The sequence below is a fragment of the Tyto alba genome, unplaced genomic scaffold (assembly GCF_018691265.1).
Source record: "Tyto alba isolate M040663 unplaced genomic scaffold, T.alba_DEE_v4.0 Super-Scaffold_17, whole genome shotgun sequence".
Taxonomy (NCBI): Eukaryota; Metazoa; Chordata; class Aves; order Strigiformes; family Tytonidae; genus Tyto; species Tyto alba.
In genome coordinates this window covers 18,869,061-18,891,788 of record NW_024881279.1, presented here as the reverse complement: position 1 = coordinate 18,891,788, position 22,728 = coordinate 18,869,061, and the positions used below count along the sequence as shown (strand labels likewise).

General features: G+C 36.4%; 2 protein-coding genes across 3 annotated transcripts in view; one reads left to right on the top strand and one right to left on the bottom strand.

Moving 5' to 3' along the window:
* DOCK2 (dedicator of cytokinesis 2) overlaps nt 1-22,728 on the bottom strand; it is a 193,714-nt gene that overhangs the window by 86,275 nt on the left and 84,711 nt on the right. The gene's annotated exons all lie outside the window — the stretch shown is intronic.
* Nucleotides 1-22,728, top strand: part of INSYN2B (inhibitory synaptic factor family member 2B) — a 37,597-nt gene that overhangs the window by 10,457 nt on the left and 4,412 nt on the right. The window contains exons 2-3 of the mRNA XM_009969781.3: nt 16,015-18,190; nt 21,373-21,447. Of these exons, the coding sequence (XP_009968083.2) occupies nt 16,815-18,190; nt 21,373-21,447 (1,451 nt within the window). The 5' untranslated portion in view covers nt 16,015-16,814. The remainder of the gene's footprint in view (nt 1-16,014; nt 18,191-21,372; nt 21,448-22,728) is intronic.

The following is a 22,728-nucleotide window of genomic DNA, read 5'->3' as shown; positions in this document are numbered from 1 at the left end:
TGTTGACAGATTACACACAGCAGCATTTCTGTGGGTTCTATCAAATTTTTTATTTTAAGAGTTGTGGTGTTTTTTTCAATTTTATGAGACAAAAAACAACCAAAAGAAATGAAAAAGCACGTGTAATTATTTTTGCTATCACAATAGAAGATAACCCAGGCTTCTCTAATGGATTCTAAATTGCCTGCCTGGCTCACCTTTGTGGCCAGGTGGTCACTTGGTTTCTTCTTCAACTTAATCTGGAAAACACTGAAAAAATTGCATGCCCAGTCATACCTGAAACGTGACAGAGAAACCATGCCTACATGCTTTATGTTTTATCTGTCCTGTTAATAATGCAGGAATACATTTCAAAATTTTCACTGAATCAGACTGCTACTTACCTAAATTAATCCTGAAGCTACTCCCAAGGAGACCTTTTACAATGGAAATATCTTTTAAAATAAAAACCAACACAATTTCGTGAAAATAACCTCACTACAGAGCCACTAAGGCAATGTACTGCTTGTATGCCATAATGAAGAAAGGAAAAAACTTCTATAAAATTACAGACAACGCAACAACAGACCCCAGCAGAACATCCCAGGCATCCAAAAAAAGAAAGCTGTTCTTTATTCCAGAGACACTGAAGCAGGGCAGGCTGTATTACATATTATGTAGCCACTTAAGAGCAGATATTGCTGTTTTCTTCTCCAACTGACTAGAGAGGCTACAATGATGTAAAATATTCAATTACAGAAGCCATTCTGCATCCTTATGCTTAAAAGAGCACCAAAAAGCACAGGGAAAGTGCTTTCAAGGCAATATGCATTTACTTATATGATTAATTTACATATTACTTGAGAAGGATTTCACATATGACGAACAGGACTTTTTATTAGTTTGTAGAACCTACTACATGTATTCTATCTTCCCGTCTCCTTTGAAGTTTACTTCCTTCATTTGTGGAAAATTATTTGCCGAACACAAGATTTTTTTGAGGATCCTTATTTCCGTGCAGTTTTTGAGTTACGCTTATTTCAATTCCCACATACAATGTCCAGACTTCTTCAAAATGCCAGCCTGAGAAAGACTGAATAATAAAGAAACCCAACACCAAATGACAAGCAAGTTCCACACAGCTCAGGACAGTGCAGATTTATTAGAGATGTCTATCAATGATGAACTTCCCTATCTAATAATAACTTTGCTAGCGAAAAATAAAATTTGAACTTGTACATGTTATAAAATCAGTTAAAATCTGATCTAAGAAATATTTCACAAGAGAAAAAGCAAAGAAACAAGCTTTTGTTTTGCCCTTGACATCACTGGGACATTTACTTACATTGCCCAGAAAAGCAACATGCTGGTAATTTCTTCAGCAAGATTCAGAGCTGTTCAAAGTGGTGTGTTCAACGATCAAAATCTTTCTTTTAGTGACCACATCAGTAGATCATTAAAGGATGTCCTCCCACCATTTGTGTTCTGTCATCTTGGAAACTCAACAAGGTGAAGCATTGCCTTTCCCAAGAGGACAGTGAAATGCTTATCTACACTTGTGTGATTTTTCATTTTTCTTTTTTAACCAGATGATTGCAGCTCTGCTTTTTGGAGACTAGGCACAAGATCCAGTAGATTCTAAGTGCCTCCAGCAGAAGATAGGTAGATATATATGTGACACTTCAGTATGTGTTGAGATCTCTCTCCCCTGCTCCATCTCAACACATACTAAAGTATCACCTCACTCTTTTCTGACATTTTACCACCTTTCTTTTAAATATCATATTGATTTTATTATCTCTCTGCATGCACTAAAGCCACTTCATGTTCTTACTGTATCTTATCCTTCTAAGGTTATGCGATTACACAGAATTTGCCTCATCCTGTTTCTATGTGTGTAGTTATGCAGTGTGCCAAAAGACCCACAGCTACTGAATCTCAGCCCTTAACTTTAGAACATTGTGACTTTGCGATAATAACCTCTAACTGCAGAGTCTCTTTTCCTTTATGTAGGCGTTTTAAAACTAATATTAAGAGATAACAAGTATTACCAAGATTAGGAGCTGAATATACCAAAGCAGTTAGTTCAGAGGTACAAGGTTGATAGAAAAAACTAAATTTAGCCTTCTAGTTTTCGTTTTTACCATGTCTCCCTCAGCACTTCAGTCATCAAGCACATTTGTGTTCCAGCTGAGTATCCAGTTCCTATGTAACTTAGACCTTTTCCAGCTTACTGCATTGACAAATAAACAAGCTTTAGGTAAAGAAGATAAGCACATTTGCTTTCTAAACACCAAGAGACAAAGTTCTTCAGTGGTGGGTTTTTTTTTTTTTGACCGCTCCATATTTCTTCATTCCTCAGTACCTGTTAGTAGTGAGACAATTTTAAACTCTCATAACCTGTCCTAAGACTGCAATAGTCATCAAAAAAGATTAAAAAAATTTATTTGAACTTTGAAGCAAGAACAATATTTAGCCATAAGTGTATTATAATAATGCTAAACATGGGAATAATATTTTAATTCTGAATTGTTATCTCTGTCAAAGAATGAGCTGCAGAGAAGTTTACATTGAGTGCCTGGAGCTCCTAACACAGAGTGGCACAAAGCTTAGAGAGCAGTTGTAAGGCTACATTATTTTTCAGGCTGCAAATAATTAACTGAAGTGGGCTTTTTTCAAATCCTCTCCTCACAAACATCAAGGCTTTTGAAAAACAATTCTGTCTACCTTTAGAAAAGGTAGTCAGGCAATAATGATGATACAATTCAATTTTCAAGGCACCTGCCCTGCATAATAATCTGTGCACCTCACAAGCAACACTGAACCACAAAGCATTAGCATATACAGGACAGAAGTGGTCTATAAAATGACAGAATAAAGTCACAGAGAATTACTGCTAAATTGGTGTACCAGACTGAGCACATGACTGAAAAAACCTGCCTTCAGAATGCTCATGAAAGAAACTAAACCTGCAGCCTTTCTCATGGACTCAATGAGATGTATTGCTCAACAGATCAGATGCAAGTAAAGCAAAATATACCTCTGTTGTCACTTCCCGTTATTTATGAGCAACACCAACCTGTCGGGTTGTTAAATAGCCAGTCAGGATATTATGTGGTGTGCAAGTCTTAAAAATCTAAACTTAGAGTTTCCCTAAAGCCTACTGTACAGACAATATGAACTAGACTTGAAATTTGAAAATGCAAAACCAAAGCAAGAGAATGATCATGCCCAAATGCTTTCCTATCATGTAATTCTCATGTACTTAAATGTAATCCCCCCAAATACGTGTCGCAGGAACTTGCAATAAACAGATTTCTCTCTTGCTCTACTCTTCTCAGCAGTCCCCTTCAAGAATGGAAAATCCTGGCTCACGGCAGGTTGAGGACAGAATAAAACAGAAATCATACAAGAACTCAAACTACCAAACTTACTGACAATTATATCACTGCTTCATTTTGCACACATTCAAAGAAAAGGCACGCCAATACATTAGACGGTCTTAGCAGACTATGCTGGAGAATGAGAAAACGTGAGAAAAGATTTCTCTGATACTGAGAAATAGCCATGATCACAGTTGATACCAGATTTTCTCAGAGGAGCCCCTGCTCATTATATCTCAACCTACATTTTTTTCTCCACCTGCAGCTTTTCACACCAGAAGTAGAGAGTTATGGGAAGCGTCATTCTCTGCATATATCCTGCCAAAGCCAATAAGCATAATTTCAGTCTCTCCAGCGGTTACTGTCAGCCAATTTCTTGTAACCCAGTCTCTAAACTGCCATAATTCAATTCCCTCACACTGAAATGTTTTTCAAAACCAGCAGTTGGAAGCAGATGCAGCAAGGTATATTCTGCTAAGCACACAAAATACATCTCATGAGGACAAAATATACTGCCACTTGCATTTCTGATGTCACTCACTGGCCTGAAAGAATACAGTTAAGAGAGCCTCAAGATGCAAATTTTAAACTCCAGCCCTGCTAGCTTGATGAGATCTGGCACAATCTTTCCACACAGGTTTCAGTATTTCCATAGGAAATGCAGAAGTCACGGGAGAATGTATTTCAGCAAGAACCTGACATGGTTTCTTCTCTCACCGTCTTCTAATATATCCAGACGGTTTGTGATATTAGTGAGAGTAACAGAAGACTCCTTACATTTACTGAGTACTCCCACATACTGAAGTGACAAAAAAAAAATATTAAGTTATGGAGATCCTGAAGCATCACAACTGAAAACACAATGCTTACAAGGCATTACATACAGCTGCTGCACAGCAGACTGCTAAATATTTTTGGACTCAGATTTGCTGTGTCATTCTTTGTGCTCTGAAGTTATAAATTAATTGAAAAAACACAGAAACCAACTGAAAGCAAAGGGGCTGGATCAAGTACATTAAAAATTATTTTTCAAAAGTAAATCAATACTGTAATAATGGAAACAACTCAAGTGTAGAAGTCAGTCTTTAGCAAGTGCTTTATTCTGTGTTTAAATCGTTTAGGATAGAAATAGTCTTTTTTCCTGGAATTCACATCTCTTAGACACATGCCACAAATCTGTAGCTCAAAAATGAAACAGCTCTTAATGTACAAAAGCAGTATTACCTCCATAGTCTTCCTCTCCTATTCACTCAACAACTCTAATACGAAGAATATATCACACACCCTCCAACTGGACAGGAACAGCAAAAAACCCTCCATCAGGTACTAAGACATGCAAAGAAAATATAGCTACAGTTTTAAAAACACCTAATACAGTAACTTCTTACTTGAGGAATTCAGAACAAATCTATCTGGAAAATTAAAGTACATTATCCTATACACAGAAGACATAATACTCTTGTTTGAATAACAATGTTCAGTCTAGTTACACTTAGTCTTCCTTACTAAAATGGATGTGCAAATAGCAGAGTCATGGAACAAAGACAACATTTCTTTTCCCCCAGTTGTCCTTACAGGCCTAATGCTGGATCCCTCTCCTTGCCACTAGTAATCTCTGGGCCTTCTTCCTGGACAGAAGATAACCGATCACAGCCGTTATAATCATATTCTCAACAGGTTCACTGAGAGCCAGTTCTGACCTATAAATCATACTTTCAGGTCAGCTGGGAGCTCTGCAGGAAGAAATAATGCCTTACCTCTCACCCAGGCTTAAATTGCACTGTTAATGCAGTGGTGCACATAATTTAAATGGAATCACGGTGTCTAGTATTAGGACTTGATCAAAGATTCCTATATTCCCACCTAGAGCACACAGCTGTAGTAAACAGCCTATTTAAAAAAGCAAAATTGTCTTCAATAAACAAGCGACGTATTGACCAGCAATTATTCATAAATACGCACAAAGTAAAATTACAGGACTTGGGGCAGATGGTGTTATGTTACTAGTCGTTCCTAACTGTATGTTACTGTAGGAAGATATATGAATTTTATTATTATGTTTTCAAAATCCAGAAGCACATCAATGAAAGAAGTAGTGTTTTGTAGAACTTGAGAACACTGTTAGAGAACATGGCAAAACTTTCCCTGTTACAAACCTGAAGTCTTCCTGCACACTGCATGGCTATCTTTCTCAAGGGCACACATCCCCATCTAATCACTCTAGAGTCACAGGCAGTATATGAACCACTCTTGATAATGAAACTGCACTGAGGTGTTAACTTATTTTGAATTTCATTACTATTGACTATTACTATTGCAAGGGCACACATCCCCACAAGCTTTCATTAATGACTGAAACTTAACAATGCATGCAAAATCATTTTGCTAGTGTTCGAATTTCAGGTCGAGAGGAGCATGCACATGAGTTCTGCAGCTCGCAAATGAAGACAGAAGGATCATGTTCAATGTATGAAGTTCTAGGGACAACTTATGTTTCTTTTTTGTAAAAGGAGCTTAACTTACAGGAAGATAAATTAATTCCAGTAAGGAAATAAACAGTTTCTATTTCTCTGAATCAGTATGACTGAAACTAAAGGTATCTCTTCTGTGTATGCAATGGAATGGAATTCAAATTTGTGTAATACGTTGCAAAAGTTAAAACAAATGGAAGTATTTCACAGCCACAGTCTGGCACTGTTTACCCCTCTCTATGCAGACGGTGGCTTCAACTGGATACGTACTTAACTACTGTGATGCATGTTAAAAAGTGAGAGTTATCACTGCATGTTACAGCCACAGATGAATGTAAAGAATACTATAGATCTGTGCATCACAAAACTCCCATATTGAAAAAGTTCCTGAAAATATTATTGTGAGCCAAGAACTGAAAAGTGAATTCTGTAATGAAATTACTTCTGTGCCATACCAACAAAGTCCATCAATTTTTATTCTGAGGATAACAGACAAGATCCTGTGGGATGATGGGAAGGGATTATGTTACAGAAATCACCATGAGAGACTTCAGATATTTTTGGCCTCTTCATCTTCTGTCTAGAGAAGATGCAGACTGCCTATGATCAGAGAAATAGAAGTGGTAAACACTGTAAAGAAAGAAGAAATTCAGTACATACATTATGAAGGTTAACCTTCCGGAATTGCAAGGGAGGAAAACAACACTTTTGATCTTTTTCCTTACCTGTGCTGAAGTTGGATTTTTTGGGCTTTCTTACTCAAAACAATAAACACGTGAGAACAACAGATGTTGCTACTTTTAGTTATTAATATTGATACTCTACTGGAAAAAACAACGTACTTTGTGAAATAGGACTGAAATATCAAGGAGGATACGGGACTGGCAGGAAGAAAAAAAATATAAAGAAACACCCCCTTCCCCCACCCCGTCTCCCCCAGATATATGAAGAATCTTTTTTTATATATGAGCAGCTGACATGTCTAGAAAAGCCAGAGCTCCAAAGTGTCAGGTAAGGTGGGTGATAGCAGAAGAAAGGTGCCCAAACCCACATACTAAATACATAGTGTACATTTCCTATAGCAGTCTTCTCAACAAAGACAGAAAAAAGGTGGTGGGGAGTGGCAAACTGTCACTACGAGCCATGTAAATGTAGCTTTTAAGTTTGCTACTCAATAAAAATATTAAGTTTGGTTGTTAAAACAGGCATAGTTGTTATAACTAGACAACCAAAGAAAAAGTTCAAAAGTTAAGTTTCATGACCTAATACATCTGTAATGAAACTGCTAAGGCCCACAAAGCAGCATGCTCTCACACACACCGAGAGATGTGAATATCTGCCTATGCAAAGGCTACCTATGTAACTATATCTACATTTAGATATAGATATGTTAAGATTTTCTGAAGCCTGGATATAAATTTACAGTAATCTGAGGTGTAATACGTATGCATACTTTTACATAAACATCAAGTACTTTTCAGTAATTTTTCAACTACAAGGAAAATAGTAGAATATCAGATTTATATGAGAAAGAGCACTGAAATTTTGTTATGAGCCAGCTATTTCGACATTTTCCAGCTCATCAACCTGTCACATTGGATAACTTCCATCTCCCTGTAGGCACTGAAGCATTTCTCCAAGAGAAATATCTCGGTTTCAAGTACACTTGTCTTTGCAAACTAACACGGTGGGGCGGGGGGGAAGCCAACTTGTGTACTGTATGTGACTGAACTTATTCACTTAACAGGAAAGTATGTGTTGTATCTTATCTCCTGACAGTAAACCTTGTGTTAACAAATTCCAATATATGCTCCAAAGAAATATTGAGATAGAAACATTTTCTGATCCATGAAGCCTTTTGTTGTGAAACAGCCAATGGAATATATCATCTCTTCAAAGGAGGTGTTGAACTTTTATTTTTAGTAGAGAAGGATAAAGGAAACTCAAGTACCATAGTTCTGAAAATTATATTCAGAAATAAAATCACCATGGTTTTACCTTTCCGTTTATCTTCAGCACTTCATGCACAATGGCATTGCATTATCTCCCAAGTATAGCCAAACCACACTCAGTTTTCATTCCTGAAACTTGCCTAGCTAAGACACTTTTTCAAGTGGCAGTAAATGTCACAGCATCTTCTCTACCCAGTCTCATCAACTTGAAAGTAATTTTCAAACCTTGCTGTAATATTCATCAGCAATAAAACACTATAATGTCTTCTATCACTGAAATATTCCCTTTCTGAAGTCAGAAGCTTACATCCTACCCTGTATTACTCATCTGCTAGATCTTCCTCTACAGTCACGTTGATCCCCTGAGGTTGTTCAAAAAACCTGCTAACAGGATTTGTTGAGAAGTTCATGATGCCTTCTTAGGTCCTCCTTTCTTCAGTGCTCAAGCAAGGTTCATTCACAATTACCAAAACCAGTAGGGAACGTTTGAGCACATGCAGGAACATACACAGAACTCTTCTGTGGCAGTACACAAAATCTGAACAGGATATTCTGTGTGCTGGCCAGCGAAAATAAATAATAGAACACTGCTACACAAGACAATCTGTGCATCGGAGAAACTCCAGATGCAAAACTATGCTACACAAATTAGTATATGTATTATTATAACAAACATATTTACCTTCATAAATATATTTTCCCTTTATTCTGTGGGACCCAAAGCAATGACTTCTTGTTCTGATCAATGATCAGCCCCTGTACACAGAGGCCATTTAAAAATCTCTCAGCAGCTTCATCTTTCCGTTTCTCTGCAAGCTTTTTCCTGTGTATCACAGTAAGATGCAAATTTGCACTTTAGGGGGATTATTTTTACTTCATAGTCTCTGCATCTTTCATGCATTTTAATATGAAAATATTTCCTTCAGAAGCCCCCTTGCAGTTCATCTATAGCTTTCAGTGCATTTCCAGCTATTTTCTTCTGAAAGAAACACTGTCTAAAATCTGTTTGCCAAAACTTCTTCCTTGTAGTCTTACTTAAAGGGTTTTTTCAAAAGAGAAAACCTTTCTGTTTCAGTGCCAATGAGATTCTGGAAGAAAATTTGGTGAAATCATTGAGATTTGCATACCAAACCACTCACTGCATGACAGACTGCCCTTGCTCTATGTTTTTTCCTAGCAACAAATACCTGTGATTGCCTTGTGCTGCCTCTGAATGTTATCTTCATAAAAGGAAGAATTGAGTGTTATCTGGGTCTCTGACATCCTCAACAAGTTTTGGACATTTGCCAGTTGAAGAAAAGTCATGTTTGGAAAATAATTAGACCATCGTGTTTCATGTTAACATTAATGCATAAAGCTGGTGACTGTTCAATGGATACTGCTTATAGTGTATATTCAAAACACAAGGAAAAGGTGATATAATTTGGAGTGTTTAACTAAGCTGTCAGAAAGATACCGTAAATCATCCAAACATTAAAAACCTGCCATTTTAGAATTTTACCATTTTGAAATTCAGCCTGAAGCTTTAACTGGATAAATATACCCACCTTTTTAAAGATTAAATTAGCTGAGGTATTGTGAGTAAAATCACTACAGAAACATTAAACTTCACGCTATAATTAAAGAGGCCACATCAAGGAAAATAAAGGTGTACTTGGCTGGATTTTGCAGGGTTTGGGAGCATACACTATTTTTCCTGTAAAGGCACACGTACTGCCTTTTTATGCAAGGTTTTTAAAAAGTAAAGCTATCATGTAGAGAAAAACAAAACGAAGACAAAAAAGTTCTCTCTGACTTTTCCTTTTATTCCTTCTCACACTTCCTTTATGTTTTTTTTAAAAAGCTCCAAGAAACTCACCCAGTTTCTACTTATGTTAATAAGATACCTCCTGACAAGAAAGGTTTTTTCTATCAGTCCATCTGTCCCAACCAGGGAGAAATGAAGTTGAATCAGCAGAAATCTGGGGCTGCATCTGTAGTGCTTGACTGGACCCTCAATGATCCAGTGGAAGCTCACCACAGGTACCTCTTTGCCCAGATGCTAGGCATAAAACCAGAGTGCACAGATGGAAATAGAGGACTAAGACTGTGCCAAAATGTGGGCCAATAATGTAGAGGATATTTGGCAGCACAGATGTAAATAGTGAAATAAAACAATCTAAAAGAATTACTTTGAGGACTCTCACAATCTCTTCTCAGAACATTATTAGTGGGGCAAGTACTACGCAAGTCAATTGTAACAGTTAAATCCAAGAAACAAAATGAAGCATACAGTTGAAACAGCTGTACTTCAGTAACATGACAATGAATAAAATAATAAAAGAAAACTTGAAAGAGAAAAGAAATGAGACATCTGTGGGATTTTCAAGACAGTCCTTTGCAGACTCCAATAAAAATTTGGGGTCCAAACTTCAGTTTGTTACTATTAATGACTATTAAAATAATTCAACTACTAATTATGTTTGTGTCCTAGAAAATATAACTGGTACATCAGGTAACTGTGAAGTGGGATATGTTTTTGTCTGTACTTTCTCACAAACTCTTTTGACAACCAGTAAAAACTGCATGTTTTAAAAAATCTACCACTGATTAATTCAATAATGAAAATTAATAATGTTTCAGAAATACTCAGTAGACATTTTAGGATGAGAAGAACACAGGAATGCTTTTATGATGCAAAAGGGTAAGAATTTTTCAGTGAAATATGAGCCTTATTAATTCTATCTTTAAATTTACTCACTCAAGATAATGCTACAAGTGGCTTATACAATGGTATTCTATTATCATCCTACTCCAGACTCTCAAAATCCCCGCAAAACCTGATGCTACTATATAAGAGCCTGGTATAAACATGAAAGTTACCTTAAATTAAAGATGAAACTATTAAAACCCATTCACACACATGTGACTGTGATGAATTCCTTTCTGGCCTTAATGAATTTAGAACTTTGCAGAAAATACGACTGTAAACCTCAGAGAGGTTTCTCGGGTTATAAAAACGTAAGATGTTCATTATAATCCATCCTATAATGACTTACTGTGATTGTTGCTTTAGAGATTACCTTTGAGAGAATACTGAACAAAGAAGAAAGTGGATAGTATTAAGAATTTTGACAGTTACAGAACCACTGAATTATTAAATTGCTTTACACTTTTAGATTTTAAAGATTGCTTCCACATTCATTAGAGTATTCTTCATCCCAGCTTTAAGTTTTACATCTCAAAAGAAAAAGATGTAGCAATCTGTCTCATAATATTTTTGCCAACATGCATGCTTAAAAATTTGTGCTGCACTGAAAAGAAGAAAGAAGGCAAAGCATCTAAACTTAACTCAGGTCTGTGGACGGAGGGAAAACAGTAAACTTCATATTATTGTTTACATTTAGGCTTGGGGACAAGGGGAACTCGATGCAGTTCAGCTAAGGCTGTATTATCATCACAGAAGGGCAGGAGAAGGAGAACAGAGAGAATTTTTATCATCACAAAATTCCAATGGTTTTAAATGCATTGCTAGCTCTTCATGCTATCTGGTGATATATATTTCACTTGAGTCTGCAGGGATTTCAGAAGCATATCTAAACTTATCCTTTACATCTCTCATTATTCTGAGGAAGTCAACAGAAGTTGGATAAAAAGTAGAGATATGGCTAAATTAAACAGCTTTGCCAGCATCTATTGACAAAGTTCCTGACAGAGATAGAAAATGAACATGAAGACAACTCACATCCAAACCAACACACTTACAGCATGATTCCATAACTGGTTAGTCAAGAAAGTTTCGTTTCAGACGCTGATTTTTCTTTTTAAAAGGCACGGATGAGCCTGCATATGGAATGAGTCTCTGCAGTGTGTAGTCTGTCATCCAGCCATTAAAAAGCACACAGATCAGAATGGCCGCAACACACACAGTCTCTTGTCCCACCAACAGTTCAGGAATATCAACATCAATGGGAAGTGGCAGTCGCACAAATTTCTGAGAAACTGAGGATCGTGACTCTCCCACCTAGGAAACAGCTTATTATCAAACACAAACCATAATGAAATAAATCAAGATGACTCTTTAAAATGAAAATGTCCATCTAGCAGCATATAATAGAAAATCTATATTATGCAGGCTAAAACACAAATCAGACTACTTAAAACTACTCAGTCTGAATAGATTATCTTTCATTTATTACAGCTCTGTCAGCTATCATTGCATCTGTACTGTCTGAATTCATCTGCTGTTTAATCTTTGGTAGATAAATCATCTGGAAGTGGCAAAAAATTAGAGTAAATCAGAAAGTTTCAAGGGCTGATGCTCAAAAGAACAACAGGGAAAATAACACTCATCTTCCTGTTGAAAGCCCTCACAAAGTGCTTTTGGCCTAGTGACTTTATTGAAGAGGGTTTATCCAAACTTGCTTTTCAAGGAATACCGGCTTTAACACATTCATAAAAGAAAAGTAAAGTACTACAAATGTGTCACTTTCAACTACAGGGAAAAGCACTGTATTTTTTTTTTTTTGACCAAACTAATAAAATGGAAAATTAAGGTGTCAAACTACAACTGAATTAGTTAGAAAACCGTGTCAGATATTTAACTTCTTCCACAAACTGCAGAAAACCACCAGAGCCACCACACTCACACATCTGCACTCTTCCAAAATCCCCATTGCTCTTTGCTACATGCTTTTTCACTTCATACAGTTTCCCATATTCTTCACTTATCCTCACCAGCTGCACTCTTCTACCAACAGCTTCAGTCATTAAACTGAAATAGGAATCAAAAAATGTGTTTGACACTCTTCAAGAAATGAGGAAGACAGAGGCAGGAAGGATGGAAGAATAATTATAAAAAAAAAAATGTAACTATCTCTTGTGGTCAAATTTCTTCTGCTTGGCTGGCTAACTAAAGTGTGTGTGCATTTTTAAGAACTCAGAATCACCATCTCGAGGCTGGGAAACCAGTTCCAATGCTGTTTGAAGTGGCAGACTTTGCACCTTAAGTCTTCTGCAGGCAATTCATGTATTATACCCTGGAATACAGTTACACTGGAGCTAGAATAAACTTACACTGCAGAGTAACTATTAAGAATTATGTGTGCAAAGCATGTAGGGACTTTAAATACCACGCTTTGCTTTACCAGTATAAGCCAAGCATAAAAGGAAAAAAAAATGCAATTACATACATCAATCAGATTCCTATATTCAAAACACTGAAGAGAGGACCATGAAATATGCACCATTTAAAAACAACATTAACTGTCAAGCACCTAGTAGGCCACTTGCTTCAACCACTGGTGAATAAAGAGATTGGAATGAATCCAAAGTGCTAATTAAGCAAAACAACCAAGGCACAAGGCATCCTCCGGAATGATGAGTAGCTTTAATAGAAGTGACAGCATCAAAACTTTCACTACAGTAATTCACATGAACCCCAAACTAGTGGATGCCAAGGTAGCTAAAAATTACACAGAATTAATGTATCAATTTGCAAATTAAGAATGATAGAATCTAGCTCACTTACCTCAACAGCCAAAGTAGAAAGCTTTTAAGTATTTAAAACACAAAGGATTAGATTACTAAAGCTTCTTTCTGAATTTAATTGGGCAAGTATAACTTTTCAAGTAGTCCATCTGCCTAGAGCACAGCAGCTGTGATGGGAAGTAGAAAATGCTACAACAATATTTGGATAAATTCTCAAACAAAATGGTAAAAAGCCTCCAGTAATTAGTGGATGATATGAGAATTCAGAGCTTGACACCGGAACTTTATTTGGAGAAACTGTTTAACTTGTTTATTGTGTATATTTGTTTCCAGTGATTTAAGTGACTTAATGCTAGCATATCATGGAAGTGAGATTTGGTATTAATGTACATACTTATTTCCTTGATATCTTACGCAACATTTCTTTCTGCAGTGAAATCATCCAACACACATTTTCTTCTGAAACTTAATAATACAGTAATATCACATTATTACTTTGCTTAAATTATATTACATTTCCTAAATGTTACATGAGGCTACATAACAGTTTGCTATGTTCTGTCTAACAAGATCTTTCTCACTGCACCCACCTCATCAGTTCTTGTAAATTAAATATGGTAAAGTTAGCATAGCTTTTATTTAAGCATTGCACGAAGATAATGAAAGTAATGAAACCACTAGTGAATTAACAGGGAACAGGATTAACAGCAAATTAACACTATGCTGGGAATTTAGCCCCAGTCCTAACAATCACTGTAATCCTAAAAGCAAACTACGTTGGATTATTAAAAATTCCATGGAATATTTCCCATCTTTTTCATAAATTCCTCCTCTTACCCCCAATTCTATTCCAGCAGCTAGTTTCAGATTTAGCATAATTTAGTGAAAAAAAACAGATAATATGTTTTACATAGAGATACATCTCATGAATTTAAAAATTCAGGATTTAAAATCTGCTATGAGCTCAGCACTACTCATTGCACATACTGAATTTTGGCTCAAACTATTCTGGAAAGACTTAGGTAGAAGAATTCACATTTGTGAGGAAGTCTATCACACAGATTATTTAGGTAAGAAACAGCAAAACCATCCTTAACAGTGTAGAAATCTGGAGTGAGAAGTCCTGGCTAAAATGCACAGAAGTTAAATGTACATAATTTGAAGAAATTATATATGGCATACACTCACCTGTATGTCCTATCTCATGAAGCCATAACAGAATCTCAACTTGTAACAGAAGGGTTGCCAACAAAATTATAGCAAAGTAACTTACATTTTGACATAAGAATATGGAAGCATCAAGATTAGTCTTGGTCTATGTGATTGCTCATCCATCATACGTGAAGCTGTCTGCTCACACTGGTGAAGTACAAGACAGTTTTCACTTTTACTACCTTTATATTTTCTTGCTGCAGCTCTAATACATCACACAGTCATTAGCAACGCGTTGTTCCATGTCTTTCCCATACCCTGTCGTGCCACTGGTCAACACGTTCTAGCACATGGGCTCATACCAGGAGAGAGGAAACAGTACACCACACAAGCCTTCCGCCAGTAAAACATACCATTAAACAGCCGGGGGGGACTGCCTAGCTTAAAGGAACCAGCCATGTGTGCACTTGAGCACAAGTTTAGGAACTACCCATTCTGGCACTCAGTGCAGGGGATGCATCCATAATCTGCATTTGGAGGGACAATTCATTAGCACATAAAACTTCACTAATAGTAGCATTTTTATAGAATAAGTGAAGAGAACTTGAAAGCTGTCAATGCTCATTAGACCTTAACCTATGAATAAAATGTCTCTGTGAGAAACATAAATGAAGTGCCAGAATTGACAAATGGGACAAAGAGTTTCTTCTGGGAGTACAAAAAAAGATTGGTGGTTATATTACACTTGAAAAAGACTTAGATACTAGCAGGTAAAATTTGGTAACAGCTGGCTCCATAATCAAGTGTTATCTTACTTTTCTCCAGTCTTCCCAGTGCAATACATGATTGCTATGGCTACATTATTGTCCTAACTGTTTTTCAGAAATTGAAGTTTCAGTGGTCACTCAAAATGATTAATGTTTGTTTTCTCATGATGAGCTCTGGATTAATGTAACAAACCACAGCTTTACAGGCTAGTCTCCTGCATGCAAACTGAGTTGAACACTTTACACGTATGTGCAGCCAATTTCAGTCCTGATTCCCAAATAATTGATACTGCATGGGAAAGATTTCATATCCTCAGAAAAGGTTCCATTTGTATTAATCACATTTAAAAACAAGCTTCTTTTTCCTTGACCAAGAGTTGTACTCTGAACACTTTGAAATGAGCAACTCTAAAAAAAAAAAAAAAAAAATTAAAATTCTGAGTTTTGTTCAAACCTCAACTTGCCTCCAAGTTAAGAACTCCTATTTGTATAGTTCAGTTTTTTGATATTTCATCCATAACAAGATTTAATAACCATTTTCAAATCTGAAGATTTAAGTTTTAAGACCTATATTTGGAACCAGATGTGCAGGCCTGCACAAGTACTGATCACAAAGAGAAAACTACTCTTAATATTTTCTATCCATTTTTGGTGGTTTGTATTTCATGTTAAGAAAAGCTTAGGCACTTGAAAATTATAAAACATCTGTCAGTTTCTGCACAAATATTTCACTGTCAAAGTTACAAAATCACAGGAGATAAGAAGTTGTTAGTAGACTGCAGAAGAAAATTACAGTGTTTGGCATTTTGTTCATGTACAACTGTTGTCTTTTTACTTTCAGGAAACATTTCCTGTCATTCTACATTTGCTGGTTATTCAGTCTGGAGCACTCTTCTGATGCCAAAGTATTTACAGAACCTCCCCAAATGAAACAGTCCCTTGGATATGATTGGCCTTGTACTTACATGAACTGAAGTAACAAGTACACATCAGTAACTTTTCTCACCGAAACCCACTGGATGCTGTCTTTTTGCCCAGTCAAAAGTGGCTACATTTTGCTTAGCTGTTTGGGAAAATTAGTTTTATTTGCAATATTAAAAAGATGCCTGAAGAAGAAAAACTCTCTCTGAAGAAAGCAATTCAGTTTGGTGTTAATGTATTTATTCCAGCAGTAAAACTATGCAACAGAAATGAAAATGGCCCCTGAAGTTATTACGCTTGCTGTTTACACAACATGCAAATAAAACATATGTGACTGGTCCCTCGTAAAAAAAAGCTGCATCACTAATGGAGAGCTGACTGTCAAATAAGAGCCGTCAGAAAAGCCATAGACTCAACTTTAATTTAGTTAACTATAAGCATAATGACCTGTTGCAATTTTGTAATATGAAAATCATGTTAGCTTCTGAACATAAGGATTTCTGGATTCCCTACCTACAAGAAATCTTTCCTTAAATGAGATATTTCATTTCCTTATCTCAGTATTTGGTCTAATCAGCAATAGAATTCGGAAAAGCATCCCTAGAGAGAGAATGTCAGTTAAAAGTATACATAATAACAGCAAGAAGAATGAAAAGCTTAGCTTCTTCAGGAGCAAGGTATTCATTTGCAACTTAGGAACAATCTTAATATACAGGTCAAATGACAAATGAAATGGGTCGCAAAGAAGCACGTTACTTACAAACTTTAAATTGCGATTCAATGGATCAGCAAAACATGAAAATGCGCCCCGTGCTATTGAAGAGGAACAGTCTGGATTCAGCTGATTTTATAAGGCAGCCACACCACCGCAGGACCAAATCTCAGCAAGTCCGATTCAAGGATGATGGTGTGAACGCAAAGACAGAACTGGATACTAATCCTGCCGAAGATATAGCGTTCACAACAGGAAAAACAGAAATATTTTGGGATCACAATTTTTTGCTACATCAATCTCCATCTTTTCCAAGGGCTCAGAAGGGGCTTCGGAATATTGCCATACAAACATCTCCTAGCCTCAGGAAACACTTCCCAGTTTTTAAAAAGAAAAAGCTGACAGTAAGCAAATCATTAACAGAAATGCCAGCCGAGCCTGCAAATTCTATCCAAGTAAATGGCAATTTTTCTGAACAAAACATGTCTTCAGATCTCTGTTACTTAAGAATAACTAATCATTTGGAAGATGGATTTGGGAATAGTGATGTAGATGTTCACTTAAGTCAAAGGCCATCAAAAGCACAGAGCAATGGATCCATCCACTCTGATGATTTCTCAGTATTGGAGAAGACAACTGTTTCTACACAGGTGCCTGAATACATACATGTGAGTTTTCCACATGACAGCAATGTTTCCATGGATACACCAGACACAACCATGACTTTAAGTAATTCACTGCATTCTTCTACTGTCACAAATAGCAATGAAAATAATGAGAACAGCACGTTGTCATCTAATTCTGAAAAAGCATACCCTTGCCTAAGCAATTCTAACTGCACTGAATGCAATCCTCATTCTGACTCTTGTGAAGCAGATAAAAGTGATTTTGCGTCCGTTGTAGCCAGCAAAGATGCAAGCAGTAAGGAAACTACTCCATTCTCACCTTCATCAAATCACAGTTCATCTCCTTGTTTCCTCAGAGACTATCAACAGGCAGGAGAGCACAAAACAGATTCCAGCTGTGTGACATTAACAAATGATGATCACACAACAGTGTCACTGACCAGCAGTAATGCATCAAAATCTATTCTGTCATGTAATACTGAAATCGAGAAAAAATCTACCCAGTCAGATGTTTCCCAATGTAAGAGCTGTTTAGAAGGATTTCACATAAAGTCTTATCTGCCAAGGAATGAATTAAAACCACAAAGCAACAAAGAGATTAGTGAAATAAATAAAATTCATTTGGCACATGGAGAACTCTGTGCCCTACAAGGCAGGCTGCAGTCTGTAGAGGAATCCTTGCAGTCGAACCAGGAGAAGATTAAAGTCCTTTTGAATGTAATTCAAGACCTGGAAAAATCCAGAGCCCTCAGTGAAGGGTATGGTGCATTTTAATATTAGTAATTCATTAGAAGTGTAAAACAGATGTTAGCCTTCTTTGAACCTTTGCTACTGAAAAAGTCTTTCCTGTGATATTTAAAGATGAGTTTGCAAAAATGGTATCTTACACTTTTTTCTGATATTTGGGCCTCAGTAGAAAAGCAAGCCTCTGCAGCTTGGCTTTAGCTGACGCTGCCTTTACTAAACCCAGTGTGAGACACAGTTAATTAACTCTTTTTAATTTAGATTTATGGTGTCAGATACAAAGCCACTGACACCTGCAAGTTGGCAGTCTCCATCTAGCTAAAATCTGTATGCAGTAAAACAGCAAAACCCAACAGTCTAACGTACTAATGTAGTACAACAGAAACCTAAGGCAAGACAGCTATCTCTTACAAGCAAGGTCAGACATATATTTAGTGCCAAAGCAGTCCTACTGCTAAAACAGTTTATGTCAGCAAACCCATGCTTCTGTCCAATAAATTATTACTGTCATTATAAGCAAGCAAAAGGATTAGTGGCTAAAGCATAGCATCTGCAGACATCTGGGGACCACACTGCTAGTTGCATTTCATGATACCACAAACAACTTAGGTGCTTAAAGGGAGTGCCTTAAGCATAGGAAACGGCACAATGCCAGGTAACCTTCAAGAGCTTCAGTATGTCAGGAAGATTTCATGGGAGGTGAGTGCTCAAAAGGGATTAAAACTATGAACATACAGCATGTGAAGACTGTTAGCAAGAACTCACTTTGGCATCTCAGATTTCAGAATGATTGTTTTCTGCACTACACAAGAAGGCATGACCTGGGTTTATTCTCAGTATGCTCTCATACTGACTATTAGTCAAGGCTGCAAATGTTATTTATGTAACTTATTTATGCATTATAAATAATAACACTATAAATGCAACTAATGTCTAAATATTGGCCACCTTTACGGGATAAGGTTAAAATATAATTTTAAATATTTCTATGCTCAAAACAGGTTTTAGAATATCCTAATAACGCTTTCCAAACCATTAACAGCAGCTCCTACTTACAGTAAATGCATCTAAGATACATTTTAAAGTTTTGTTTTTTGACAATGTAGTATATCCTTTTTTTTTTTTTTTTCAAAAAACAAACAAGTATTTCAAAGTATCAAGAGACTAAAAGGTCCATTTTACTTTATGTTTAAAGATAAACCAACATGAAGTCTATGTTAAGATACATTTACTTTTATACTTAGCACACATAGCTTAGGCTTCTAGAATAATCATTCATGTGCAACTGTTTTTTGAGTAAAACTGCATCCTTAATGTTAAAATCAGATCATGTGTATCGATAGTATTTACTAACTATAATTAAGGAATAAATCCGATAATCTTCCACATTTCCACAAACTCTGCTGCAAACATGACAAAAAGGCAGCTCCACTGAGATTTTTTGTGTAGGTTCAGTTGCATAGAAATAGCACAGAACGTGACACCGACTTGGTTACATGATTCAGAACCAGGTCTTTGCACTTGTTCCTGTGTGGACTGAAATGGTTTGTATGGCTGTGCAAAAACTGTCAGGATAGAACTAACTGAAGCCACAGTTTTGTACGCCCCAGTTTTCTTACAATACCTGAGGAAAACTAAATCTCTCTTGAAGAATTCTTTCTTTCTTGAGGTATTCCATCTGGGAATTGAAATTACCTTCCTTCATTTCTGATTAGTAATTCTTTAACTCACACTCCACATACAAATTTACACTCTTAAAAAAATAAAAAGAATATAAATCAAGTTAATTTTCCTCTGTACAGATTACCTTTTTTATCTGGAAACATTAACCAGTGAAGTCCATCCTACTATTAGTATGGAAGTACTTCTGTTAGTTTCCACTGTGCCACATAAATATTTATTCCATGTGACATTTTTCCCATATAATTCAGCTCCAACTATCCTCTCTCAAAGGGTAGTTCTCAGTCATTTTTCACTATATGAAAAGCCCATACAATTTTCTAGCAGCACTTCTGTAATAGCCTAGACACAACTGACAAAATCCATGTAGACATACTGACAGCAAAAAAAGCAAAAACGTTTTTAAAACACAAAAATCCAAAAGTTCAGTTTAGAAGCAAGATCTGAGGTGGGGCAGGGAGGAGGGGGGCAAAAAAAATCCACGTCACATTTAAGCAATCACTTGTCTATAGTATGTTTCATACAAATACCAGCTGACTACAGTTCTTTGGAAAATTAAAGAAAAAAAAATACCCACTCCTCCTCTCCTGCATGTATTTATGTATGACAGAGGGGATGAGTTCCAATTATGTTTGCAAATATGACCATTACAAAGAATAACTTGCAGTAAAACACAGATTATTCAGCAGTATTTGTAGTCCATTTCTGTTCAGCTACCATGTGGTTGAAAACAAAAATTTTGACAAATATCTTTAAGTTTCACATGGAGAATCAATTATAAGCTTCAATCCATCTTGTTAGAATCATCTAGTAGTAAAACTGAACATTCCAGGTACTTGCAGAAGTAGCACAACACCAGATATGAAGAACCTCCACTTAGATTCCAAAATTTATCAGAAAACTATTTTGGCATCAACTGAACTCCCCTAATTCAAATAAAACTCATTAAACTTAAGTGTTGTGAATCCTTCAGAAGTAATGAGACACCAACCTCAAACTGTTTCTAATGCAGACCTCTCCACTATAAAAATAATTCAACTGTAGTTGGTGTTAAGTATGAAAGTCACTTCTTTTGGTTTCTCAACACTCCAACTTTGTATACTATCAGCAGTAAACATCGGACTTGTTTATACTCAAGTGAAGAAACACAAGAAGGGGAACGAATGGAAGGCCTAAGTGTAGAGGTCAGATTGATTCACCAAGAACACGGATATTAAAATACTTTGAAGTGTGTTTACGAGAAGCAGTCAAATGTATAAGCGTATTCATAACAAGCGTTCATGCAAGAAAGAACAACCAGAATCTTAACAGCATGAGGTGGGAAAGATTCAAGACAAAAACATAAATCAACATAGGGTTTCAGTTCTTTAAAGCAACCTTCTAATTTAGCATTTGACACTAGAATTTTTAGTAAGGATAATAGAAGTGGTGAACAGATTTATTTTTATTCATGAAAGATTCAGAGATCTGTAATATGTCTACAATTACACAATACCTGAACTACTGTCTATTACAGGCGGAACTTCTATCACACGGGGCAAGACCTCAACAACTGCAGCACCTGTCAGAACACCGCATGTATCATTTACAGGTACTTCACTCCCTGACAATTTTGTATCGTCTGTATATCTCTCACAAAGGTACACTACAATGTTTTGTTCACAGCTATATAAAAAGTCTCTATTATTAATCCAGTTTTTAACAAAAAAACAAGTGGTATGTGTGAGGTGGTTGGTTTGTTTTCCCAAGTAGAAAACCATTATCTGTTATCTGAAAGAGGTATTGTACTTCTGAGAATTCAAATAGAAATTTCGCTCTAATGCTTCATGGCATTATTACTACTAGCATGCTCTGAAAACCTTTGATGCCATTTCTGATTATGAAATTCCCCTTGTGTGTTACATTTTTAAAGCTAGGATTTCTGTAATAAATTTAGATCTTGGAGAAGATAAACACTCAATTCTCCAAATGCCAGTAAGCTATAGCTGAAGTTCATGTTTATGTGCCAAACAAAAACTGAACTCCCACGCTTCTCACTTCAGTAAATGTTTACTTGTTATTATTTTGAGAGAGTGCAATTTGAGTGTAAGTTACTCCAAATTTAAACTGCAGTTTATGTTAAACTCTTACTACCCACAAGACTTTGTAGCACTGTGTTCCAGAAGCTGTATGTGTTTCAAATGCTGTGTCTGTACAAACACACTGTAAGAATCTTTAGCTTGCCAGCCATTCACCAAAAATCTACCAGGTGCAGTCTTGGCTATACTGCACATGCAGCTTGTCCACTCCGCAAGGGATTTTGTAGAGCTTCCACCAACTCGTGAACACCTTCTCTAATCTCTGCAACCTCAGTTATGAGGCAGAAAACACAAAGCTTCAGTTATTTGTTCTGTAAGATCCATTGGGCTCTTCACAGAACATTAAGTAACATATTGCACAAATGCAGCAGTATCAAAGATGGAGCTCACACTTCAATTTTTAGATCCCTTCCAGTACTGCCATACACTGCAGACTTAGAGGAATGAATAGGAAGATGAACGCATGGTCAAAATTTACATGTGATATCTTAGGCCCCATTTGGAGAGGTAGAGAATATATATTTTAAACAAAGGTAATGGAGAAATTATAACACTGGTATTTTAAGCCAGGCTTTTTTTGACTCCTTTTTTGTGAGGGACACTTAAAGGACTCTGTAGCTGATGAGTTAATTATTTAAATTGCATGCTCATTTTCCTTGCCACACATATCACATTTCTGATGTGCTGTACTGTTTTGAAGTTTATTTTTATTAAAAAGCTCAGTGGAAAATGAAGTCACATATTGTGAAGATCAGGTACTGAAGTTAGACATGATGCTGCAAAATAGTAAGTTG